Source organism: Brassica oleracea, chromosome C3 (genome assembly GCF_000695525.1).
Source record: "Brassica oleracea var. oleracea cultivar TO1000 chromosome C3, BOL, whole genome shotgun sequence".
In the NCBI taxonomy this organism is placed as follows: Eukaryota; Viridiplantae; Streptophyta; class Magnoliopsida; order Brassicales; family Brassicaceae; genus Brassica; species Brassica oleracea.
The window spans coordinates 17,322,787-17,350,432 of record NC_027750.1 but is presented as its reverse complement, the minus strand read 5'-3'; the positions used below and the strand labels follow the sequence as shown (position 1 = coordinate 17,350,432).

At 32.1% G+C, this 27,646-nt stretch overlaps 4 protein-coding genes across 19 annotated transcripts; 2 read left to right on the top strand and 2 right to left on the bottom strand.

The window, feature by feature from the left end:
• Positions 1-345: 345 nt before the first annotated feature.
• Positions 346-6,345, top strand: LOC106336073 (serine carboxypeptidase-like 10). 4 transcript variants are annotated; one of them, XM_013774794.1, is made up of 14 exons: positions 346-552; positions 641-786; positions 872-948; positions 1,027-1,146; positions 1,339-1,441; positions 1,510-1,547; positions 1,625-1,726; positions 2,704-2,790; positions 2,884-2,970; positions 5,210-5,281; positions 5,448-5,566; positions 5,695-5,808; positions 5,913-5,970; positions 6,056-6,345. In XM_013774794.1, exons 1-14 carry the CDS (start codon positions 428-430, stop codon positions 6,134-6,136), a joined length of 1,329 nt encoding a protein of 442 aa, XP_013630248.1. In that variant the 5' UTR covers positions 346-427; the 3' UTR covers positions 6,137-6,345. The 4 variants fall into 4 exon arrangements, with proteins under 4 accessions (XP_013630248.1, XP_013630249.1, XP_013630246.1 ...); XM_013774795.1 differs by having other exon boundaries at positions 6,042-6,345; XM_013774792.1 differs by having other exon boundaries at positions 5,913-6,344.
• Positions 6,346-8,147: 1,802 nt separating this feature from the next.
• LOC106328303 lies at positions 8,148-15,475 on the bottom strand. Of its 13 annotated transcripts, none has more exons than XR_001267582.1 (5): positions 15,248-15,475; positions 10,667-10,754; positions 10,339-10,399; positions 10,096-10,165; positions 9,396-9,503 (listed from the first exon to the last, which is right to left on the bottom strand). XR_001267582.1 is itself a non-coding variant. In XM_013766723.1 (4 exons), the coding sequence occupies exons 3-4, from the start codon at positions 10,162-10,164 to the stop codon at positions 8,230-8,232; spliced, it is 438 nt and encodes a 145-aa protein (XP_013622177.1). In that variant the 5' UTR covers position 10,165; positions 10,339-10,399; positions 15,248-15,475; the 3' UTR covers positions 8,148-8,229. The 13 variants fall into 13 exon arrangements, 4 of the variants coding, with proteins under 4 accessions (XP_013622177.1, XP_013622176.1, XP_013622178.1 ...); XR_001267580.1 differs by having other exon boundaries at positions 10,667-10,751; XR_001267578.1 differs by lacking the exon at positions 15,248-15,475 and adding an exon at positions 11,119-11,454.
• Positions 15,476-17,823: 2,348 nt separating this feature from the next.
• Positions 17,824-20,544, top strand: LOC106328366 (growth-regulating factor 1). The gene is made up of 4 exons (XM_013766798.1): positions 17,824-18,287; positions 18,567-18,779; positions 19,031-19,364; positions 19,634-20,544. Exons 1-4 carry the CDS (start codon positions 17,957-17,959, stop codon positions 20,328-20,330), a joined length of 1,575 nt encoding a protein of 524 aa, XP_013622252.1. The 5' UTR covers positions 17,824-17,956; the 3' UTR covers positions 20,331-20,544.
• Positions 20,545-23,857: 3,313 nt separating this feature from the next.
• LOC106332310 (uncharacterized protein At2g23090-like) lies at positions 23,858-24,556 on the bottom strand. The gene is made up of 3 exons (XM_013770779.1): positions 24,434-24,556; positions 24,303-24,343; positions 23,858-24,176 (listed from the first exon to the last, which is right to left on the bottom strand). Exons 1-3 carry the CDS (start codon positions 24,507-24,509, stop codon positions 24,057-24,059), a joined length of 237 nt encoding a protein of 78 aa, XP_013626233.1. The 5' UTR covers positions 24,510-24,556; the 3' UTR covers positions 23,858-24,056.
• Positions 24,557-27,646: the final 3,090 nt, after the last annotated feature.

Genomic DNA, 27,646 nt, shown 5'->3' with positions numbered 1-27,646 from the left:
TAAGATTTTTCTCCTTTAATTTGTATAATTCTGCATTCTCCGGGAATTGAAACCCAGACTTGTTGGTCTAAAAAGATTTTCATATTCATATTATGTTTTTTTGTCAGCATTCATATTCAGTTAAAAGCCCAAACATTTATGTTTTTGTTGGGCTAAAATTTATGTGGGAACGGGCTTGAGCTAAATGAGGACCATGAAAAGGGAAAGGATAAAAACATAACAGCTGTCACCATCTTATCATGATCGAATAGTGTGTGATGTGATGGTTGCATTGTGATGGTTGCTGCACCAACCACGTGACTCACAAAATGGTTGCTCCATTGAAAACCATTTCTTCAACGTGGACCGACGAGTGTATTAGCACAATGATATCTATATATACATATCTAATCCATAAAGGACTTGATATTTAGAAATTAAAAAGAGAATGAGTATGACACTAAAGGTTCTGCTTCTACTTATACTTGTCTTCAGTCATCATGCTGATTCTGGCTCTATCGTCAAGTTTCTTCCTGGTTTTGAAGGCCCTCTTCCTTTCGAACTTGAAACCGGGTTCGTAAAATGTTACTTTTCTTGTTACCAATACAATAATTTGTGTTCAAGTTTGCAATTAGTAATTAGCCATTCTTCTGAACAAAAGATACATTGGCATTGGCGAGGAAGAGAACTTGCAGTTGTTCTACTACTTCATCAAATCTGAGAAGAATCCAAAAGAAGATCCTCTTCTTTTATGGTTGAATGGAGGACCTGGGTGCTCTTCTCTCGAAGGCCTTCTTTTTGAGAACGGTAAATCTATAAAATATCATTTTTCTCTAATTAAGCACCATTTTAAATGATATGTTAAAAGTGGTAAGAACAAAGAACAAAACAGGACCGGTGGCTGTGAAGGTTGAGGTTTACAATGGAAGTCTCGTTTCTTTGGTGTCTACTACATATTCATGGACGCAGGTAGCGGAAAGTACGTTCATATGTCGATCATAAACCCAATCTTTTTTTGATCTTTTTAAAATTTGATCACATATTTAGATGGCAAACATAATATACTTGGATCAGCCAGTTGGAGCTGGCTTCTCCTACTCAAGAACTCCACTTGGTAAAACTAGTGACACAAATGAAGCTAAGATGATCCATGAGTTTCTTCAGAAGGTAATATGACAAACTTAACCACTTGTCTTTGTGCCTTCACGGTTTTGTATTATATGCTAGTCTTATCGACCTTGGCGAGATGTAGGCCAGTTCATTATAGCACAACCTGTTTTTGTATTCGAAGCAGTATATATTTTTATTGCCAGCGATTAGTTAGCTCATCAATTAGAAAATAAACATACTTTTGGGCAGTGGTTAAGCAAGCATCCACAATTTTTCTCCAACCCTTTTTACGCTACCGGGGATTCTTATTCCGGTAAGACTGTTCCGGCACTCGTTCAAGAAATCTCACAAGGTATGTTATTTTATCGAATCAATCGATCTGGTATTCTCACGTTTTTAACATTACACACTATGATGCAGGAAACTATAAATGTTGTAAACCTCTCATAAATCTACAGGTCATTAACTTTCAACTCATTCTTATGAACATATTTTCGATCACTAAAAATTTATTAATATTTTTGTACAAAACCAGGGTTATGTGCTCGGAAACCCAGTAACATATCCTGAATTTGAAGAAAATTACCGTATTCCATTTTCTCATGGAATGTCATTAATATCTGATGAACTCCACGAGGTATAAAATATACGCAATACTTAATTTGTCGCTTGAGAATTTTATAGTTGACGAACTAAGCCTGGCCCCGAGTTTATCTTTAATTTTTTTTATTATTACTTTTATAGCTTTAATTGAGACAACAACGTATTTTTGGAAAAATTGCATAAGAACCCTTCAAAATGGCGACCACATACACTTTAAAGCTATAAAAGTGTTTATTGGTTGGGGATTTTCGGGAATTTTTATAGGTAGATTAATATAGGGTTTGTGAATAGCTACTAAAATACTTGGAATTTAATTTGTTTGCTTTGATTTGGTTCATGAGAATCAGATAATGAATTTTTATAATCTAAATTAAACTAATCGTAACCCAGATAGTTATTTTGGATTTTTTTTTATCTTTAATGTTATGTGTGTGTTGGTTGGATTTTGGAAAAATCAGGATTTTTGAGAGTAGCCCGTTTATAGCACTCACGGCACGTTATTCCTTAGACGCTTTTTGAATTTAGTTATAAAAATTCAGAAAATTCCCAACCAATAAACATTAAAATATAGTGTTTTCTGATTTTTATAAAACAAATTTTATTTTTGATTTTTTGTGATTTTTTTTATTATTTTTGTGATTTTTATATTATCTTTATTAATAAAATAATAAAATAATATAAATACTTTTTGTGTGAATTTTTATTTGTGTGAATTTAATGATTCTTTTTAAATTTTAATGAATTTTTATATTTTATAAATTTTTATATTTCTTTTATTATTAAATAATTTAAACATTATTATAGAAAAAAAGTAAACCGGCACATCATCGATGTTGAACAGTAAATGTTACAGTTTTAACTTGATTTACAAGTAAGCCAGATTGGAAGTTTTTATAATATAAGTGTCACTTTGAAATTTTAAAGTCCTTGTTAAATAAGTTCAAAGTTTAAAGTGTCACTGATCGTCTTTTTGAGAGGTTTTTATTCGATTTCCCCCAATTTTGTTTACAGTCTTTGAAGATAAACTGCAAGGGAAATTATGGAAATGTGGATCCACTTAACACAAAGTGTCTGAAACTTATTGAAGAATACCATAAGGTACACACTCTGCTTTAATCAATTTGCATTTTTTTTTTGCTTGATACTAAATATTATCATTAATTCAATTTTTCTTCTTCTTTTTATTTGCAGTACACTGACAAAATAAATACACAACATATATTATTACCTGATTGCGATGACAAAAGAAATCCAAAAAATACATCTCCAGATTGCTATGTAAGTAATGTTGAAGTCATTAAAATATCACTAATCTATTCAAAATAGTGAATATAATATTAATAGCTACGTTAAGATCTATACCTTGCGCGGAATGAACATTGAATATACAAATTATTTTTACGTTCTATTATCTATTTTAAATTTTTTACATATTATAAACTAATAAAATATTAAATATATATTAAATAATTGAAAAATTAGTAACTATTGTGTATATAATTAAGTTGGCGCGATCACATAAATAAAAATAATCACTCCTGTTTACTTACAATTATTTTATGGTAAATAAATCTATATAATCACATTTATCTATTTTATATAGTATATAATTAAATTAAAATTATATTAACATATATTAATATATTTTAATATGGTTATCTATTAAATAAGACTTCATACGCATATGTTTTTATAATCATTTGTATTTTATAAACTACTAACACCTAATTTTGTAATGTGGACTTTTAATAGTTTAGTAATTTATCATTATTTTTATAAATTCAATGCAAATTTTGAAATTATTATGTATTTTATATTATATTTATTTTACTTTAAACTGTATTAAATATATATATATATATATATATATATATTAATCTAAAAACTATTAAATAAGACTTCTTATTCATATGGTTTTATGATCATTTGTGTCTTTTTATAATACAAAAAAATTAAACTACTGATAACAAAATTTTTAATGTTGTAGTGTTTTTTATAAGAACAATATATTTAATACATTAATAATTAATAAGAACTATATGTTTAAAATGACCGACTTATTTCTCTAAGGAATTTGATAATCATTTTGGTTCTGACACAAGACATAGCTCAAATGTTGTAATGTTTTTTCAAATAATATATGAGAGATGTAACTAAATTTAAATGATAGTAACATATATATATATATTAATATGGTTATCTATTAAATAAGATACTTTTATGATCATTTTATTTTTTTAAAATAATGATAACTAAAGTTTTAATGTGAAATTTTAATAGTTTTAGTAATTTATCATTATTTTGAAAATCCAATGCAAATTTGAAGTTAAAATATATATATATATATTAACCTTAGAAACTATTAAATGAGACTTCTTATTCATGTGGTTTTACGATCATTTGTGTTTTTTATAATAAAATATGAAAACACAGATAACAAAATATTTCAATATGAGATTTTTAACATTTTTAGTTATAGTTATTTAAAAAATTCAAAATAATATTTTAAAAAACTAATAATTATTATATGATTAATGTGATTATTTAATATATTTTGATAACATCAAAATTAAATAAAATGATAGAGAATGCACAGATTTCTATCGAATCTTTATTATTCAAAATCATTATTTATCAAATAGATCTTGATTACATTAGATAATTCTGTAGCTTTTATTTAAAGAAAGAAGATAAATCTCTTTTATACATTAATAATTAATTTGTGATTAGTTGAATGAGCAGATTATTTTTACATGGTGCAACTTATTTCTCTAAAAATCTGAAAATGATTCTACTATTGACACATAGCATAACTCAAATGTTTTAATGTTAAAACATTTAAACATTTAAACATAGCCCGATGTTTTAGTGTGAAACCACATCATGGTTGGTCTAGTGGTCTCCACTAGAGGAAGAATAGTCATGGTCTAGGTCAGGGATCAATTCCCCTCCAGTGTGAGACTCTTAACCCTGTATATGGCTACTGTCAATTAACATGGGGTGAAATCGGCAGCCCTCCGAAATGCCTTCGACGGCGGTATCATTAGGCGCTAGTCAGGCTCCGTATGGTGTTTGGATACCCGGATCATAAAAAAAAAATGTTTTAATGTTTCTCAAATAATATTTAATAGATAATTCACTTACTCTCCCTTTGAAGGCCAATATTTGAATTTTAGAAATTATTCATAATAAAATTAAAATATTTTAGTGACTCAAGAATTTTTTTCCAACTAAAATTAAGAATTAAAAATATGGTTAATGTATTTTCTTTTTGTTACTCTTCTGGTAGTAGCTTTTTCTCTATAAAATTTGAGATATTATATACCAGATACAGGCTAAACCATATGAAAACTACTAGCATTATGTAAGCTCTTTTTAAAAAAAAACATCATGTAAGCTTATCTGTAGGCGTATCTTTCTGTTAACAAATAGTACATTTGTGAGTGCACAGAAAAAAAAATAGTACATTTGTGATATTTGAAGAAACAATTTGATTTTTGACATGTTTGCCTGGCAGTATTATCTTTATTATCTCATTGAATGCTGGGCCAATAACGAGAGAGTTCGCGAAGCTCTTCATGTTAAAAAGGTATATGCAGACTTTGTTTTCTTTTTTAATTTACGAACAACTATTATATTACTCAAATCAGAACCGGCATGAATAACCAAAACTTTGGTTTAAAATCATTGATTATATAAAGAAAGTCTTATGCCGTAAAATCTAAATCTCAATCTTTGACCATCTATGATTACAGGGGACCAAAGGACATTGGCAGCGATGTAACTGGACTATTCCATACAATCACGACATTATAAGCAGCGTACCATATCATATGAATATCAGTCTCAGCGGATACCGATCTCTTGTATATAGGTGTGAATTAACATTTCAAACTACAATCAAACCAAGATCAAATAAAACTATCACAAATTATAAAACTGTCCACTTTTATCTATAAGATTCGAAAAGATTATAAAATTGGTGTGATTTATGGTGAACAGTGGTGATCATGACATCACGATGCCATTCCTAGGAACTCAAGCCTGGATCAAATCTCTGAATTACTCCATCATTGATGACTGGAGGCCTTGGAAGATAAAAGATCAAATCGCTGGGTAAATATATCTTCTTATGTTTTAAGTTTCTCTTGTTCATTTATTTTCCATCTTATCACAAACTTCATATTAATCCTTCTTGTTCTTTTTCTTTTTCTTGACAGATACACCAGAACTTATTCCAATAAAATGACATTTGCTACTATCAAGGAAAGTATTCTCGTTTGAACTTAACATTTTCCTATCAATGCATTATTTGTAATGAAAAGAAAATGCATATTAATCTTTTTGAGCATTTTGATTATAGGGGGGTGGACACACGGCAGAGTATAAACCAAACGAGACATTTATCATGTTCCAAAGGTGGATCAGTGGACATCCTTTGTAAAAGAATTCATGGCTTTACGTATAATGATCATTAATTATTGTAGCTCATAAAATATTTAAATGCTATATACATTTGATCAACACATAACATTCAGAGAATAGATTACGGAGTCGCTTGCCTACTTATTTTGTACAGTCCAGTTTATATTCAACGAACTAAATACTGAAATCGTTAATTTTGATTTTGGGGTGGTCGGGTGGGCTTCACCAGTTTCACAGCCATCATTTATCCAAATGAGCCAAGTTCTTTCCAATGTTATAATATGTAGTTATTTACTATGAAATTCTTAGTTTTCTAGTATATTCTTCTGTAGGAACTAAAATATTCAGAATGTGTTTCTTTATAATGTCATCAGCATCGAAGAAAAGAACAGCTAAACAAAAGACCAATCGTTTGACAAAAACAAAAAAACAAAAGACCAATTTATAACTGTGTCAAGAGCAGATAAATTTTTGTTTTTTTTGAACAAGAGCAGATAGATATTAGTACGTTATTTACTGAAAATTTATCAGCTTATTGGTGAACCGTATTTTTTTTAATAACAGTAAAATAATATGGGCATGCAAAAAACAGGTGATCTCTAGTTTCATATCTTTCTCATAAGATCACCAGTAGATAACATAAATACTGGTGAGGTATTGCTTGACTAAACCAGACCAAAATGTGCCAAACTACTCGATCCCTCTTAATATGCAAGTGATCTGAAGTCTTGATAGCAGAGAAAGTTGGTATGTAATCATCAAGATTGTGCCTCCAAAGAACTATATCACCTGAAAAAGGAGCAGGTGGAGTTAGCTCTTCAATATAAAAATGCATCAAGGTTAAACCATCTTTATAATAAAGCTTTTAACTAACGCCTAATAAGAATCAAAGTCTGATATGTTCACCAAAATACATTTCCATATAATCTTTTCTGTTTTCCCATTTTAATTATCTTTGTTTAAATAAGAAAATAAAGTAAATGACCACAAAACCATGATAACTTTAAATAATTACAGTACACTCAGGCTGATTATCCAATCCACTAGATATTCATCAGGTCAACCCATTTATTGTCTCCAAAATTTTCAAAATTGAGACTAAGTGTTTTAGGTTTTACTTTTCATTTCTTCTTCTTCTTCACTGGAACAACCTGCCGATATTCTTTCATCATTTTATCACCGGAGAAATGATTATCTTCCAAAAGTAAACGCATCAACTATTTCTCCAGAAAAAAACAACGAAACAACAAACCACAAATTACACAAAGAAAAAGAGAAAAAACGAACCCAAAATGGTATAACTTAGTAAAATATAGTGCAACTATTAAAATTTGTATAATTTAGTACAACTTTTGCTTCAACAAAGATGTTGGAAATGATCAAAACGAAAAGGAAGCAAAAAGGTACAAATCAGCCATTGTGAATACACAATGAAAAGGAAAATAGAAGCAAATGAACTAATCTTCATCACCATCAAACGAAACCAACTATAGTGGATTGAATCTGTTGTCATTCATCAAATGAGGAGAACTCGTACAAAGAATCCGTCGGTCTTTTTGAATGGAGTTGATCAAGAGTGATCCAGATAAAATAGGTGAGACTTGCTCTGGGAATCGTCTAAAGATGGCTTCTCTCTACTTTTTACCTAGCTTCATCCTACGAGTTGTCAATGACCTAGAAATGTGACAAAAGCTGTGGATTAAAACTTTGCGAAAGTATGACAAATATAAAAGAAAATAAAAGCAAATGATTGAATATGTAGTGGATTGAATATGTAGTCATTCGTCAAACGAGGAGAACTTAATAATCAGTCGGTAGTCTACTTCTTATCCAGCGTCATCCTACGAGCTGTCAATGTGACAAAAATTGTGAAGTATAGCCTTGCAGAAGTTTGACAAATTTTTTACTTTTGCATTTGTAAAACTTTGCAAAACTTAGAAATCCAAAATAAAAGCATAGATAATATAGACTCAGATATGATCCGAAAGAAAACTTATTAAAATCCGGTTTAAAAACCGGAACTCCTCCAATGTTTTAGGATTCAGAAAGCAAAAATAAAAACAAAAATATTTAAATATTTTTATTTAGAAGGCATGAGAAGAGAAGGGACATTCAAGGCAGAGACATGAACGACTCCCCAATCTTTTTCCAATCAATATATGAGACTTTGACAGTTGTTAATTTCTCCTTTGCAAGGAAGAGCTTGGCTTGAAGTCTTTCATTCTTCGCCTTTATGACGAAAAGTTCCACCTTCTCCATGTCTTCTAGTAACTCTATTTGATCAGAAATATAGTATACCTCAGTTTGTGCTGAGTGTCTTTTCTCCTTATCTTTCATTTGATCCTTCACCATGTGGAGGATCGCCTTGTAGTATTCCTTTGTTTCCGCCTTTCCTTTCTTGAAACCTTCTTCAGGCATTCGCCTATAGTCATTTTCCGTAGAACGCTTCCTCTTCAGGTCAAAGGATCCCGACATCTTAACCTATATGTGTAAATGAAATCAAAATATACATTTTCCTATAAGATGATGAGAAGTAGAGGAGGTTTCTTACTTGAATTCATATATTGATCAAGAAATGAATGAAGAGAGGAGGAGTTTCCTTCTTCAGATATTCATATATTTTATTTTTCAAATGAAGTTGGGGGTATTTATTATAATGGAATCAAAGTCCCAATGTAATAATGGAATCAAAGTCCCAATGTATGCGACTCTTCAGTGATAATGGAATCAAAGTCCCAATGTATGCTACTCTTCGGAATACTCCCCATGTATGGGATTCTTCGGTTGTGTTTTACAACTGGGTACAACTTTTACAAAGTTTTACTTTTTCGTTAAACTTCGTAAAACTTAGGAATAATTTTCAAAAACTCATAACTGCATTAACTTGATAAAAGTTCAAATTACTTGTACAAGTCTTAACAATAACAAGTTAACCATAGACCAGTCTTAACGATAACAACATAAAAATTTATACCAATAAAAGAGACTATTTGAGGTTTCATGGAGTGTCCACATCAGCATATAAAACAAACTTTAAAAAGAAGCCACATGGTATTATTATAAAAATGGAATTAATACATTAAACATCTATCGTAATATTACCCATTTGATATAAAAGCAAGAAAATTTGAATAAGTAAATATACAATATAAGAAAAAAATAAATAATAAGTAAATATTCGATACAAGAAATGGAAATATTACATTAGATATCTATATGAAAATGTATAGTTTTACATTTTTAAGTAAATACACAATATAAGAAATGAAAATACTACATCAAACATCTAGCTGAAAAATGTATAGTGTTACATTTTTATTATTCCTAAATATTTTTATTTGAAGAGACCGCTTATCTCGCTCTCAAGCACATCACCATAAATGTCTCTGCAATAGGACAAGACTCATCGTGACTCATATGGCATAACGAGCTAACGAAGGTGAAATAGTCACATGTACACATATTGGTAAAAGAGTCTCACTCCCAAGGATCATTTTATCTCCAATAGACTCAGACCATCCATTTATACTTAAGAGAAGACAATTTCCAATAAGAGTATGCTATACAATGACCATAAACAAAAGCCAAAGACAAAGCTTGAAATCAGTTATTCTATATTTGCCTAAACCAGTTTTTAGTCATGGCCACCTGAAGGCTTAAGCATTTTACAAGAAGAAAAAGACTCAGCCGCTGAAATGAATAACATTGTCTACAAAGAAATCTTCAACAACATCCTGCAGTAGTAAGGTCCGCAAATCATAAGCAAATCTATTTGTATATATATACACAAAAAAATTATACCTGTCTATTCACTATATAGGTTCTTAAATCTGACGAGTAAATAGGAAAATCACATCGATGAATAAAATATGAAAAAAAAAGAGAATGCAAAGATGAGAAGGGATGAAGGAAAACCTCTTTTATAGAGAAAAATATGCTTAGACAAGTTCACATGCAGATAGAGAAGAACCAACTTACAGGAAGTGTTTTCCATATGGCTTCATCACTCATAGTTTCTTCATCTCCAGGCATGAGTGTCTTCCACATTCTGCAGGAAAATATAAAAAATGCAAAAAAACTACCCATCATTCAATCTTGTGGTTATAGTGTTTGCAAGTGAAAAGGAAATATAGACTAGAGACTGCATTTTGAATAAAAAAATATGGTTTCCAAACTAGTAAGATGGAGAGATTGGCGAGAGAAAAACTATGGAAATATTACCATGCACATGATTATTTTGGGTCTTTTCAGCTCATCATACAAATGAGCAAGTCATTCTTCCCTAAGAACAAAAAGAAAAAAAAAACATAACGAGTTACAACTTCTTGGAATGATGGTAAGTAGTATTGAACAATAACTAAGAAACCAAGTTCATATCTATCATAAACAAACACACCAGCCATAAACACACGCAAGCAACGGTAAGATACAACCAAATCTATCATAAACAACTGCAACACAAGAAGTCAGGGACACAACCAAATCTATCATAAACATACACACATCCATAAATACAGCCGCAATTAATATTACAAGTTAAAGAGTGTACCATATTGATCTTCAAGATGTACACAGAGCATGATCTCAGAAACAACAAGTAGTGGCGTTGCCATAACAGAATGAAAAGGAGCCCACTGCTGCAAACCAGAACTTTAAAAGTTACAATACAACATCATGCGAACAAAGAGTAAAGGTGATAACCACAAAAGATGTCATAGATGGAGCAGGCAGCAAAATCTACCACGAGAAACACAGCACAAAATAGCCACAAAGGTGTAAATATAAATCTGCAAAAACAGAGCCAAAGGATGCTAAAGGCTTCTACTTTAGACATCGCTAAACACACAAAGATTCAATATTTATAGTTTGTACCTAAACTAAACTTAGTCAAAACTCAATATCACAGAAACCCATAAACTGATTCAGATAATTCTCCCAACTTTGGCTATACAAAAGAGAAGTCAAGACATCAATTACGAAAGAAAGAAAAAAACTGATCACCATGATTGGAAAAGAACATGATCAAGCTTGAGAGCGAGAAGATGAGTGAAGGAGAAGAGCAAACTATGCACTGAAACTGCTTGAAACGACTTCCAAACTCTTATCCAACTCACTACTCTTCTCTGCACCAGTATTTCTTTACCCTTAAGTCTCTAAATAAATCAGAGAGACCCTTTTTGACACAGCTCACAATTCAAATATTGATTGTGTGAAATTGGAGATTTTTCTTGGAAAATTTCAAGATGCAAAAACATAAGAGAAGAGAAAGGGATTTGTTCTTGGAGACAAACTGTTTTTTTCGAGTCTACAGAAGATGAGTTTCCACGACAAAGGCAGATGATGACAAGCTTAGTTTATGATAATACTCTTTTATTTTTTGTGTGTGACTGTGTATAAAAGTGAAAGGTAATTTTGAAAATTAACATTAGATTTAGATTAAGGCTACAACTGTTAATTAGATGTTTCTTTGTTAAAAATAGCCGAGGTGACATATCGTTGGAAGATAAATTAGAACAAATTTCAAAAAAAAATTCTACTTTATGATTTTTGATTTGATTTGTAAAATAATTAGATTTTGTTTGGCTAAGTTTATGATTTTTAAAATAAATAGTCAAATCTGACGTGATAAGAATATAAAAATTAAATTAATTTGCCATAGTGGTTAAACAAGTTGGCCATAGACCAGTCTTAACGATGACAATATTATCTATACTTAGTATAAAGCAGAATCCCTCCTAGGATTCTGCCCCTGCTTTTTCCACTTAATTACATGCCACTGCCATTACCTTTTTTTCTTTTTTTTTTAATAAAGGTCGCCAATTATTTTAGACCAATCAGAAGTACTCGGTTTACAGCCTATCAAAACTATTTAAGCCCACAGCCGAGTAAGCCCGTACTTTTTTAAAATCCAAACAGAAATAAATGTTCAGCCCACCGAAATCATCTTCATGATCAAACCCTATACCATGTAAACCCCATCGAAATCATCTTCTTTTTTTGACAAACCCTGTACCCTGAAATGAAAACACTAACGAAGATGAATATAACATATAGATAAACATAAATGTAAATCAATGTTCATAATAAGCTTATTTAGATGATGCATGACACCTACATATATGTTATGATTCCTTTACAAAATGCACTATGTAATGGTGCACACTTTGATCAAACCAAAAATATTAAAATATTGACCACAAGTTACTATGGTATATTTCGAATTTTTTATAACAATAATTATTTAAAAATCTAATAACAATATTTTAAATAAATATTTTACTTATATATAGTTTGGTTACCATATCTTTCGAACTATAATTTTTCAACTCATGCCCTAATTTTCGTAATCAATTTAAAAACAAATAACTACATTGGGATGCCACTGACTTTTCTTGCTTTTTAGTGTAATTATATATAGTATTTAAAAATATATATTAAAAGTATCACCTGGATACCAAATCTATTCCAAGTATATTCTTTAACTCATTCCGTAATTTTCTCTTCCTATTAGAAATCAAAAAATTATATTATGGCAAAGCTTCCCTATTTCATATACCTATATTAAATGTAACCCAAAATATAGAGAAAGAAGATTATATTTTTGGCTAAAATCACGCTTCAAAGAATTCAATCTAATCACATTGCTTGTGCAATACCCATAGAATATCTTGGATTTCGAATTTTTAACTGAACCTTCCTAATATTAACAATTATAGATATCGAAATCAAAACCACAAAATCTCGAGAGATACGATCTAGAGTATTCAACAAGTTTCACGGAAAACCTAAACACCTCTCCCTTCAACTTCTTCCTATTATAAATAGCAATCACCTCTTCCTAATCAAACCCTCACCGTCAAACAAAGCAATGGCTACACAAAAGCAAATCCAAACATGACGTTCTTCTAATGAAAAAGTGATCATTCAAGACTTTCGGCCCTGGCACACTACTAAATTAGTTCATGTGAAGGTTCTACGCTTTTGGATCCAAAACATTCAACTATCAGGTGAAACCATGGAATTCATCTTTATGAGAATGTAAGCAATCGTAACTGCCTATTTATGGTTTTGAAATATGTATATTTTGTCGTTTATGTCTTATTTAAAAGTTCGACTGTGCTCTTAATATTTTCAATCTGATTTATTACATGTGCAAGGGTGATAAGATTCACGCAACGTGTAAAATGACTTACATTGAGAGTAAATGGAGGCGTCTTCCGGTTGGAGTATGGTGCAACATTCAGAATTTCCATGTCAGACCTGCAATAGGAGCTTAATAATCACCAGTCATTACTCGATAGGAGCTGTAATCACGTTACCCTATAAAATTTCTTTCAAACAAAATTTTATAAATAAAAGGATAATGTAAAATAATTTTTTTTTTAAAGTACATAGATTCTCGAATACAAACCTGTATCGTTCTGTTATGTTTATGTCTTTCGACGGTGTAACATCATTTGGATGTTTCTTCCAAAGCTTTTCTCAATCGATTTCAACAAGATCAGATTTTAATGCTTCAGTTCATATTCGAACACTTCAAAACGTTATTATTTCATCGGATTTTACATGCAAAAGAAATCAGAGAAAAATAGATTTTGATGGTAGTACTTCAAAATTAATCAGATTTAACAGTTAACTATTAATTACCAAAGCAAGACATGAGATTAAATTTATCATTTTTTTGTCTTCAGAACTTGTGACTTCGTTGTATAGATGGGAAAGGTGAAAGTCAATATCCTTCTCCGACATATCGTTTTTAACTCAGATCGCTTCAGATTCGACATGGAATGAAAATGTTTCGAAATGTATCGAACTTAGAGATTTGTAAAAATAGAACTACTGAGTCTATTTAATCAAAAAGAAAAGTGAGACAAGATTACTTGGTAGAGATCGGAGAAGATAAGCTTTTGTCGGTGGATCTAGAACTCTCAATCGTCATTTTTTGGTTTTGCAGAGAGGACCTTTTGTTTTTTTTCATCGAAGAGTTTTTTGTTTACAAAAATCATGTTAACAAATGTTGTCGGTAAACAAAAACGATATGTTTACCCAAATGGACGGACCCATCGTTACCCCACTAGGCCCATTTTGTATAAAATATATTTATTGAAAATCCATTAGACAAAAAAAACTGTTTTCTTTTTTTTTAAGTATAGATGATACATTTAAGAATTAAAAAATTAATATAATAAATTAAATTTTGTTATTTCTAATAAATTACATTTCAATTTATAAAAATATTTTTATTTTATTTTATTTTATTACTTCTTTTAAAATCAACAAAATTGTTAATAGATTAGATTATCTTATATAAAAATACATAATCTTATAATTATCAAAATTTAAACACATATATAAAAAAGAAACAAATCTCGCGCTTTAAATCATTAAAATATAGTAGAATTACAAAATAAAAAACTTTGATTTTTAAAAATTATATAATAATAAATTTATAGCTTTAAAATAATTTTTGACATCTAATAACAATTTAAAATCTCAAAAAATCATAAAAAAATAAAACCATATTAGATAATAAAATATTAAAACACATACTCTTATAATTTTACATCGAAAAATATTCCGCGCTTTGAAAGCGCGGGTCAAAATCTAGTAAATGGTTAAACTAGCTAACCATTGACATATTATAAATGGTTAAACTAGCTAACCATTGACAAGTCTAAACAACACAAACAGATTCAAAACAAACACAAAACAAAAACTCATTCAAGTCGTAATCTACGATCTCTTGGACGACAGGACATAAGCTTCTTAAGCTTTTCAATCTCATCAGCCAATTTACTCATACGCTTCCTTAACCGCTGAACCTCTTCTTGGATACCGAAAACCCATGGTTGACGAAAGTGGAGGCCATTGTTATGCACGTAAAAAAATCTATTATATCCGCACTTAAGATTCAAAATCTAAAATGAATCGAAGTCAGTCCCTGATATTTCCTCTCTTAAGGATCAAAATTTAAAATGAATCAAAGTCAGTCCCTGATTTATCCGCTTTTCAGGATCAAAATTTATAATGAATCAAAATCAGTTTGATTACCTCGAAGTCCTTACAAGTGAAGTATCTACTCCTAGAAAAAAATATCAAAATCTGTTGGATAGTTTGGATTTGGAGAGACCTCGTCGATGATTCATCACCCCTACGGGAAACGGCTTGGAATCCCGAATTGGGCATCGGCTGCGTGCCCAATCATGTCGAAGTGTTCCTTCATCTTCTTCATCTCCCTCTTGTTCATTTTCTCCTCCCATGGATCCATGACGCGAAGGTATGTGGGCTGTTTGTTAGATCTCGTGATGTGAGAGGACAAAGTGATGGAAAGAGAATCCTAGAAACTGAGCGAATGATGAATGAAAGGAGAGAGAGAGAGAGAGAGTCTCATACTTTGGATTCTTTGTTTTGGGCCCAGTTCAATTTTTCAATTCTCCCGGCACACCCCGGAAATAATTTTCGTGATCGAAGTTTTACCAAATTTGCAGTTTTACAAATATATCTTCCAATTTTCATTTTCCTATTCTTTCATTTTTCTTATATAGTTGTAGTCAAGAGAATTATATTATGGTTATACAACTTATATTCAGTTTTCTATAATCATTTCTCATCTAACCATGTAATAGTATAGTTGATTTCATGAAATATATAAATTTATAATATATAAGACCGATATTAAGAGAAATCCATAAAAGTATAAGGTAATACTTGTAAAAAATCAAACAAATTTTAAATATAATTATCGTTTTGAATTTAAATCACAAATATATTTAGAATTATTAGAATAATATGTGTATACTTGTAAACAAGCAAACAAGTTTTGAATTTTATCTTCATTTCTATTTTTTAGAATTTTATCAGTTTTACTAAGTTTCACAGTTATACAACCCTAAAAAAAAAATTAAAACATTATTCATTGTGATCCTTGTGTTCCTTGTGAGCATTACGTTCTTTGTGAGGAATTGAAATACTACTACATGTATACGCCAACACCCATACTGCTTCGTATTTTCATCTTAAAGTTGTAGAGTAAGACACTTCCACACCAACTTTTCTTTGAACCAGATTGATGAGAGTTTTAGGATTTGGGATTTTCATTTGTCCCATATAATCATCATGAAAATTTTTTATTTCCTTCTCCTTACTGAGCCTGAAGTTTTCCAAGAGCATGCATGCATCTTTATGTATGTTCTAATCGAGTTAATATCAGAATTGCTAATCTTTATACCTCTTAAATACAATTGTCAACCTTCTTTTGCTCCTTGACATTTCACCACATATCAATACCTACATCGTCTCCATCTCGAATTACTACTTTTTCCACTCGCTCAAATCACCTCAAGATGTTGTTCTGCTTCTCTAATGACAGTAAATAGACTGACTGCACCAAGATTGGCTTCAACTTTGTGATACCCTCTACATGCAAAATATTTTTTCTTATGTCTTTTTCCAGTGATGTTAGATAAACAAACACATATTCATATCATCGAATATATATGATTGTCTCTTAGGTTTCACTACCAATAAAATGTAACTCAAACTCATCCTCTTCTTACATGGATCTATGGCCATCTTCCGGCATATCCTATCCACCAGCGTCGAATAAGTGATCTTCTCCATTGATGATGTCTTAGATGATATAGCATACAATCGACCATCACTTGGAGTACATTCATAATCATCTTCGATTTTTTAATAATTTTCTTCATAACCAAAGTGTGTGTTTGTGGTTAAACAACTCATGGTCTTCTGTAAAATTTACAATGATAACAATCAAGTTATAGCAAGTTATACAATTTTATCAATTAGTTATACTAAGTTAATTATCCTAAGTCTTACATTTTAACCAAAAATGTTATACCAAATTATTCTAAGTTTTACATTTTAACCAATAAAGTTATACCAAGTTTTAAGGTTTTATTAGCAAAGTTATACTGGTTGTCCGTTATAGTTTTACAAGTTGTATGATTATAGTTTCATAAAATGTATGATTATAGTTTCATAAAATTATACTAAGTTTTATTAGTTCGACCATCTTCTTCTTCTTCATTTTTTTTTTGTGCAACACCATCTTCTTCTTCGTCACAAAACACTAATATAGTTATAGATCGTCATTTAGCTTATGTACAACATTTAACAAATATATTTTTTACAAAAAAGCAAAAAACAAATGAAATTCCTTGCTTAGGGGTTGAAGTTGAAATAGAGTCGTCGTAGAGACATGTCTCACGTGGTGTCCACATGTCTTTCATCTTTAAGAAGGTCATGTTGCTTCCACTATAATTTTTTTTTCCAACAAGCTTCACTAAAAATATCACTAAAGTAATCAAATATATTAAATTATTACATTATATATTCATGTTTTAACAACGAAAAATCAATTAAAAAAAAGTAAAATAAAATGATTTTTTATAAAATATTTTGAATTACTGCTCATCTAATTTCTGTTCGTTTTTTTTCCTTTTTAAAAAGATTTTTAAATATGTTATAACATGATCAAGATTTTATTTTTTTTGGGCAAATACATGATCAAGATTTTAAATATGTTATAACATGTTCAAGATTTTGATTGTGTTTGCGGTACCATTCTTTGTCTCCACCCAAAGCTATATGATACTATCTCTCACTCCCTCAATTATTACTATTATTTTGTTTTATTTTATTAAATAAATAAGTAATATCTACAGTATAAAGAAAATAAAAACTTCGCCTCGTTCTTCTCCCTCTGTCTCTACCTCTATCTCTCTCCTTCACTCTGAGCTCAAGCGATTACTTCCCATGGGAAAAACCTCTGAAGTGAGTACTTAGCTCTTTTCTGTCTGCTTCTGCATCCATTTTCATGGATCTTGGAGTTCGGTTTGAAGGGTCGGTTTCGGGTCATGAAAACGGGTCTCCAGGTCAAACAGAACTCGGATCTGGTTTCGGAAACAAGCAAGAAAGATCCGGTTTTGACGGTGAAGATTTCTGGAGGAGCTCGAAGCTTTCAAGAACATTAATAGATGGTTTCTCTTCCTCCTCCGCTGCAGCTAAGCCTCTGTCGTTTCATCAAGGCATACCTCTCTTGAGATCTACCTCCGTCGATCCTCGCAGGCAAGAACATATGCTTAGCTTCTCTCCTGCTTCCGACAAATCAGATGTCTCTCCGTATCTTCAGTACTGTAGAAACTCAGGTCTGGAAAAAAGTACTTCTGTTTTTCTTTTTACCTAAGTTACTTTTCATATGTGTTTTTGCCTAGAGATTGATTGACTGAAATACACTGTTTTTTAAAAAAAAATCTTAAGATATTTACGCTCCTAGACTACATGGGTTTAGCTATGAGTTTGATTTTCTGAAATGGGTTTTTGTCAAAAAATTTAATTACTATATGGGTTTTGCTTAGAGCCTGATTTTCTGAAATGGGTTTATGTCATATTTAAATATTTTAGATATGGTTTTGGGTTTTTGCCAGGATATGGTTTAGGAGGAATGATGAACACAAACAGCATGCATGGAAGCTTGTTGACAGGAGCTAAAGGACCTTTTTCATTGACTCAATGGGCTGAGCTAGAGCAACAGGCTTTGATCTACAAATACATCACAGCCAATGTCCCTGTGCCATCTAGTTTGCTCCTCTCTCTCAAAAAATCTTTTTTCCCTTATGGATCCTTGCCTCCTAATTCCTGTAAGCTCCTACTTCTTATCTTTGATTTAAACATTGTTTCTCTAGGTGCAAACAAAAGCACTTCAGAATATTGATTCCTTTTTAATGCCAAACATTAGCCAAGAATCAGCTTAATAGTAGCCTCTCAAGTTGTTATCTTTACACATTAAAGTATATTAAATATTCCTTTTATTTTTGCTGGGGAATGTTGTTGGCCAATGGTTGTTTTAGGAGATGTTGAGAGGTTCAGTTTTGGTGTGTTTATTATGTAGTTGGATGGGGCTCTTTTCATCTGGGCTTTTCCGGCGGCAACATGGATCCCGAGCCCGGGAGATGTCGCCGGACAGATGGAAAGAAATGGCGGTGCTCGAGGGATGCTGTTCCCGACCAAAAGTACTGTGAACGGCACATTAACAGAGGCCGCCATCGTTCAAGAAAGCCTGTGGAAGGCCTAAATGGCCACAATACTAATGCTACCGCCGCCGCTTCTGCCTCGCCCAAGGCGGAAACAGCGACTACGGTTGTTGCGATGCGTGGATCAGATAATAACAATAGCCTCGCCGCCGTTGGAACTCATCATCATGCCATTCCTTCTATGGCTAACAGGTAATAAAGTTTAAATCTTTTTTTTTTCCCTTTTGATATATAACATATTTGCATATTATTAAGTTTTAATGTTCATACTTCTTTATCTTTTTGCTTCTCAGTAACTAGACCCACACATTATTACTACATCTTTTGTGATTGTGACCACTCCTTATTAACTGAGGCTTGGGATTCCATGTGTTGTGGATGTGCTTTTATGAACTATTCACACTTCTTTCCTATTGTGAAAATGTTAAATGGTTTTTTTTTTTTTGTTGTTGTTGTTGCAGTGACAGAGTTCAAAATGTTCAAGGGGCTTCCGTTTTTCCTGCCACAATGAACTTACAATCGAAGGAATCTCATCAGAAACAAAGCAGTAGCCCTTTCGAGTTCGGTCTCATCTCCTCTGACTCGTTACTTAATCCCTCCCATAAACAACCCTCCTACGCAAACTCCTCCAAAGGCTTTGGATCGTATCTGGACTTTAGCAACCAAGCAAAGAACTCCTCCAATGTCGATTCCTGGACAGAAGAGCTGAAATCGGATTGGACTCAGCTCTCAATGTCAATCCCCATGGCTCCATCTTCCCCTGTTCAAGATAAGCTTGCTCTCTCTCCTCTAAGGCTATCGCGTGAGTTTGACCCTGCTATCCACATGGGGTTAGGCGTCAACACTGAGTTTCTTGGGCCTGTGAAAAAGGCAAATAACTGGATACCAATCTCGTGGGGTAATAATAATAACTCCATGGGAGGTCCTCTCGGTGAGGTACTAAACAGCACGACTAATAGTCCCAAGTTTGGTTCTTCTCCAACGGGCGTCTTGCAGAAGTCGACGTTTGGTTCTCTTTCTAACAGTAGCTCAGGAAGCAGCACTGTCCTTGGTGATAACAGCAACAAGAACTGCGATGGGAAGGATCCACTTGGCCCGACCACACTAATGAACTCCTCTGCTCCTGCTCCAGCTCCTGCTCCTGCTCCATCTATGTGAAACTTGAAAACTAGGGCGATGGCGAAAAAAATTCAAAAACATTATGTTTCTCTGTTTCTGTTTTCCTTGGTGCATTGTTGTTGTTTTTGTTGTTTTCGATATAAAGACAGAAGAAACTAAAGGAGAAATGGACAAGTCTTCTCTCCACCTTTCCGATTTCTGAATCCATGGATTTATTGGTTCTCTCTATCATCAAATTCTTAATTTTCTTGCATCTGTTGCCTAAAACATTATATTTTCTGTCAACTTTTTTGTCAAGCTCAAAACATTATGAAGAGCTTTTTTTTTTTTTCTGAAAACCACATTATGAAGAGCTATGTTTTAGAAAAAGGCTATTGTCCAGATGCTATCCTATCCTATCCGAACGGACTATTAAAGACCTTAACAAAAGAAATTGAACATTTATAATTAGTTTGTACAATGTTAAAATGTGAATTAATATTTACAGAGGTTTTGCCCAAAAAAAGATTTGCAGAGGTTTCCTAGTTGCAGACAAGCGGCAAAATTGTTTTGTGGACTGGACATGGAACAACACTTCTTCAAAAGACAACTGTCTCCCACTTTAGTCTGCTCTGTTTCTCCACGTTTGGGTCCCTTTACTACATTTTTGCACTCTCTCTTCAACCCTACTTTATTTATTCTTGTTTCCTTTAGAAAGAGTGGAGGACCATATGACTTTATGGATGGTCCATCAGTTTTTTGTTTCATTTTGGATTTTTGTATATTTCTGGAGCATAATATGACACGTGGCAATTGTGTGTCGATCCAGGCACTTCCACTTGCACGAGACAAGACGATAAGAATCGAATAAATATCTCACTTGATACTTTTAGAAATTAAATATTTAATTTCCAATTATTTTCTAAATTCCAAAATATTTAAGTTTCAATTATTTTCTGAATTCCAGAAGTATACGCTTCTTTGGAAAGTAGGTGCTTGATGGAGTTGACAAAAAAAAAGGTGCATGATGGTTGATGGAGCATACGTTAAAAAATAATGTGAATTAGATAAATATATTAACTAAGAACCATTTAAAAAGTTGTAATATGTATTTTGTACTAATTACAAAGGAAACTCGATGATGTGTCAATTTATTTAGGAAAATTGCCAAAAATATAACATTTATAATACCACTTTTCATTTTTACACTAACCATTTTTATTTTTATTTAAAAAAAACGATATTTATAACTCCATAGTTAACTAATCTAGATTTCGGGTTTAGAATCGAAGGATTGAATAGAATTTTTGGAATGTCGATTCTAATAAATATATAAATAAATAATTAAAAAATATGGATCATATGTTCTTTTCTGAATTCGAGAAGTATACCTTCTTTGGAAAGTAGGTGCATGATGGAGTTGACAAAAAAAGGTGCATGATAGAGCATACGTTTAAAAATAATGTGAACTAGATAAATATCCTCTATATATTAATATTGAGAACCATTTAAAAAATTGTAACCTATATTTTGTACTAATTACAAAAGAAACTTGATGATGTGTCAATTTATTTAGGGAAATTACCAAAAGTATCACATTCATTATACTATTTTTCATGTTTACACTAACCATTTTTACCTTCATTTTTTTAAGAGAAAAATGACATTTATAACTCCATAGTTAACTAATCTAGATTTCAGGTTTAGAGTTAAGGGGTGGGATAGAGTTTTTGAAATGTGAAATTTAAGATTTTAATATATATATAAATAAATACTTAAAAAATATATTTTTTCAAAAAAAATTAAAAAAAAAAATTTAAGAAAAAAAAGGTTTCAAAAAGAATTTTTTATTTTCAAAAATAAATTCAAAACAAAAAAATTCAAAAAAATGTATACAAAATTTCAAACTTGGAAAAGTATAATTTGAAAACATAAAAAAAGAAAAATGATATTTTTTAATTTTTTGGTTATTTATTTAAATAATAATTTATTATATATATATAAAACAAGTGTATAAGAGTCTTTCGCTTCTTAATGAAGAAAATATTTTTGAAAATGTCTCTTTAGTAGTCTAGACATAAATAATAGTACCAAGAAAGTGGTAAAAGTAAAAATTTCCTATTTATTTATGATTTCTTTTTTGTTTTCATACATCTTCTTGAAAGAGAATCTCACAGGGGTATATTGAAGTAATGGTTTGAGGAGATTTTGGATTTTTGGTTAAAATCCAAATCATGTATTGTCGAATATGGATTTTGTGCAAAATTATTCATTATCACCTACAATCCTTTGTTATTCAATTAACCATTTGTATAAGTTATATCAAATCCACTATTATTCAAAGGTAAACAAAATTTAGAAAAGAAGATGGAGAATTTTCATGTTTACCACATTGTTACCATATAGAGTTATTAATTTATAAAAATTTCATTTTTAGATTCTATCTACTTCATAATATATTTTTAATAAAATAAAATTTCATTTTTTAGATTCGCTCTACTTCAAAATATATTTTTAATAATGTACAATAATAGATTTTATCGTATATAAATTAATTAAATTTTAGAAATTGACTTTCATATTTTTTTTTTACTATGTCATTTTGTGTAAATGAAATACGTTATAGAATTTAAATGTAGTTTTTTTTTGGTTAAATTTAAATGTGGTTTTTGGACAGACTTTTACTTAATATTATCTAAATATATTAAAGTGTTCAAAAAAAAAATAGAGAAGGATTCCATAGTGAATAAGAAAACAAACAATATGATGTTTTTTTTGTATTTATAATTTTCATGGAACTATATATTTATAAAGTTTTTCTATAAAAATATGTCTTATAATTTTATCAATTTGTTTTATATTTTATTCTGATTTCTGGTTGAAATCATGTGCGTAGGTGCTGGGAACCACGAATTAAATATTTACCTTAATAAATATCAGCTAGATTTGATCCTCAATTTGGGGAACTTGTTGGAAGGTTTGATTCCATTGTGTTTTGAACTGTTACTTAAGACCAAATGTTTTAAAACTTGAAGCAATTGCAGGCATAGCAGGAAACCATGGCCCAGGTTTATCAATGCAGACACCCTAACACTTAGTCTCACCAGAGGTTCTAAACTGTCTTGACGATATAATATAAACTTTTTCATTTCGTTCCGAGTGTATTGACTTCGTTTGTATGTAAATATTCAGGCCATTAATTTTCTCGAGAAGCATCTTAGGTACGATCATCATCAAGACAGACTAACCGCAAGAGAAGCCATGGTAAGAGTTTCCTCGTATAGCAAACCCATCTATTGTTTCTATTGAACCTATTTTCATCAAACTTATAATCTTATAGCTCTCTTGTTGGTGTATAGGCCCATCCATAATTTGCTAAGTTAAAGCTGCAGAGAGCAGCAGACTACGGACTCTGTGAAAACCAAAGCTTGATGGCTTATACTATGTTGTAGTATCAAACATTGTAATGTTGTGTAGTATTATCTTAAAACACACAAGTTGTTGTTTCAAAATTGTTGTCGTCTATACCCCGCTTTTATAGACATAATTGAAAGCAGAAGCAAATACTGAAAGTGAAGAACATGAAAAGAAGTTCCAAACAAAGCTTCATAGTATAACCATAATAATAGTAAGAGACTTAGCGTTGAAACAAGTCTTTTAGTAAAAACAGAAACAGAAACAGAACCATAAGTTTTGTTGACCCGAGACACTTGAATGATACAAACATAGGAGACGGATCCATACATTTACATTGGAATCCTTTTTTGGTGAGAAATGATAGTTTCATCACTTGCTGAGGTGAGGGAAGCAAGCGACAACATCGGCTTTGGGATGCTTGGCCTCGGCGTGCTCCCTGCATTTCACTTCAGATGTTGTGCAGATGAATGTTTGCATACAAACCTTGCACTGTATATATACATCAACAAGTTATTGAATATGAAAAACACCCAACTCAGTATTCAAACATACGAAATGCATATAACAATTCAATAATTGTATAAACATTAGCTCCAAGTGAGAAAAGGAGATCACCTGAATGGACATAGCTTTCTTGTTAGCTTCCAGTTGGCTGCCTGTAACAAAATAATTATATCAGAAAACCCTAAATCGAATCGGTTAAATCTCAAATTTTCGGATCAATCATAAATCGCTATATGGTTTACCTTTTCCGGCCTGCCTTGCCTTCTCCAAGTTCTTCTCACGAGCCATCTTCGATTTCTGTGCGTTTCCTCCACCCATCTCGAGAAGAATAGAGAGTAGAGACTATACAAACCCTAATTTTCCAGAAAGAAGAACAAAAAGAAAACGAAATATACCCTGACAAAGGAGTATTTGAATGTGGGTCTCATTGATGGGTCTTAGGCCCTTTTAGCTATTGGCCCGATGAACTAGAATACTCTCTTTAGTAATGTTGAGGTTTGCTTACGCATTTTTAAAGATCGAGATTCTTGATTTTTTCAAAAAAAAAAAAAAAGAATAAGAAAATTTAAACTCTGGTTAATACATGAGATCTTCGACTCATCAAACTAAATCCGGTTCTTTTGTTCTTTTGTTCTTCTTGTTGTAAAAATTATCGATCTTAGTATCAAATCTATCCTTCTGCTTGTCGGATCTCCCTTTGCTTCGGCGAATTTGGTTGTGTCTTCAATCTAAAATCAAAGCTTTTCTTCATGTTCTTCCTGTTTACCTCTGATTTTGGGTTGAATTTTAAATAAAGCCTGATCATGTTTTGATTGGATGGAGTTGTCTCTCTCCCTTGGGTTTATATTTTCCGACTGATGTCTTATCTGAATGTTTTCTCTTATTAGCACTATCTTTCATTAAAGAAATATAAACCTTCGCTCTTTCAAATAGCCTATTAGATGGGCATATGCGAAGTTCTTCCACGATTGAAATTGGTTGTGATGTTTTGAGCTCATTTTCTCTTCCTCATCTCCCATCAAGGATCCTCATCGCCCTTCGAGGCATCCTTGTCGCCCTCAAGCTTCCTCACTCTCCCTTGTTGCTCTTCAAGCTTCCTCATCGCCCGAGAATGATCCTCGTCGCCCTTCAAGGGATCCTCGTCGCCTTTCAAAAAATTTCACTTTTCCTCGTCTCCCTTCAAGCTTCCTTGTCGCCCATGAAGGATCCTCGTCGCTTTTCAGGCTTTCCTCCTCGCCCATGAAGCTCCCATTATGTTTTCCTTTGAATCTCGTTCGAAATGTCTTACGTTTCGTCGCAATCGGAGTTTTCCTTGAGATTTTACGTAGAAAACAAGCAAGACCTTGTATTCTCATAAAATTTTAAGTCAAACGTCGAGTCGAGAATGGTTAACTTAACACTATAGTATTTTCAACTAAATGAATTCTTTTTTATCATTTCGTAAGACCAACTTCATAAAAACGTACAACTGACAAATCGACGGTAAAAGCCTATTATGGTTTAAAATGATAACCGATCCGGAGTGAAATGACAGTCTACTCGACTTGGATAAAGAAAAATGGAAGAAGATGGATAAGTGTGAAGTTTCCAAAATACATACGAATTCTGGGAAGATAAGGAAAATCCAGAAAATGATAAATTCGAATCATGGAGGAAAAGGAAATACGGTCGACCTTGGAGGCATATATAAAGAGGACGTAGGTGAAAAGCAAAGGGGTACGCAGGAAAATTCTTAGCACTTAGAGAAATTTTAGGCAATTTCGTTTTATTATCGAGTTGCGACTCAACGAGGTTTAATGCTTTATGTGGTTAGAATTAAATAACTCGCTCATAGCTCTTGCGGCCGTGGCTTTTAAAACCTGTTGTAATAATCGCAATGCTCTTACGGGGATTCGAAATACGATCATCATTCTCTTTGCTCTCAATTCCGTCTTGTTTACTTTGTTTTTTCATTTACAGTTTGATCACTTGTCGTTGGCTTGACATAAATCCAGATGCTCAAGAAAAATTAAGAATTCTTTACTTACCTCTGTTAACTAAAACACACAGTACGAATTTTTGTTCCCTCATTCCTCGGCGCCTCTTGATCTAGTTGTATTTTCCTTGGTGCCTCTTGCACCAGTGTTATTTTCCTTGGCACCTCTCGCTCCAGTGGTGTTTTCCTCGGCATCATCTACAACAACAATGCCATCCTCATTTGCCCTGAATTCTTCCTTGGCATAACAGACCAAATGGACCTGATAAAAATCTAGCCTGACAACATCTCTCGGAGTGTCTTATGGGCCCTTGCTGAGTAATCTGCTGGACATGAGCCACCTGAAAGATCCTGATATGCACTAGAGTAAACAACTACTTCTTTTCGTTTTCTTGACTGCTTCTGTATCAACGACATTTTCTCTCGAAGAACAGACGAAGAACATGGAGTGAAGCAGATAAAGCTAACGATTTGCAGTGTCTGGTGAGAAAATAAATTAAAAGCGAAAAAGAGTTTGGGAGAGAAAGTACCTTTAAATGCGGACATAATGAAGAAATAAGGGTGAGGTCACCTATTTATACTAGAGGGGCGGAACTACCAAAAAACGACGTCATCATTAGGTCTATTGGGTCTAGGGCACCATTTTCCGCCTTCATAGGGACGATGATTCCACTTCTCGGAGAAAACCAGCATCCGGTTTGAATTAAGTGTTTTTTTAGCAAAATGAATTGAAATTAAAGTGGTACGACATTGAACCAGTTTCTGGACACCATCGCGTTTGTCGAGGAAAAATGTCTCACCAAAATCCTTATTCTCGGGACCTACTCTCACAAATTCACGTTTCGACTTCATCTCCCACTTGTGAACGGGGGACTTACTATTGGAGAGGGATTGCACCCCTCCACCATGCCTGCCAAATAACGAGCTCGGCCCAAGAGCCTGGCTGAGGAACCCAGCCATATCTCAACTCGGCCCATTAAACTCAACCCAGTTTATTAGGTCAAACCGACTTAAGGGCATCATAAAATGGGAAACAAGTATAGAAGAGGGATAGGAGAGACCATAAAGGGATTTATACATCACCATAGATAACGACGGCTAGAACTAGGGTTTCCTTTATTTAGATTTAATCTGGCCGACTTATGTAATTTCAACTCACTCTCACCAAGTGTTGTCTAATTCCAAATAATGAGAACGGTCGACCTAGAGAGCATTATATAAATAAAGGTCGAGTAAGAAGAAAAGAGACATCAAAATTTCTATCAAAATCTTTGCACTTAGAAATCTAGATCCTTTATTTTTATTTGTTTCTATTACGAGTTGTGACTCACATAAAAAAATTTAGGCTTAGATGATTAGTCTAACGAACTTAGAAAAGTGTGCTGCCTTTGCTTATTCAATTGCGTTGTAATATGGTTTCCAGAAGCTTGTATGCTTTTTTTCTTTCTCTATAACGCTTCTGTGTAAATTTAGAATAAAG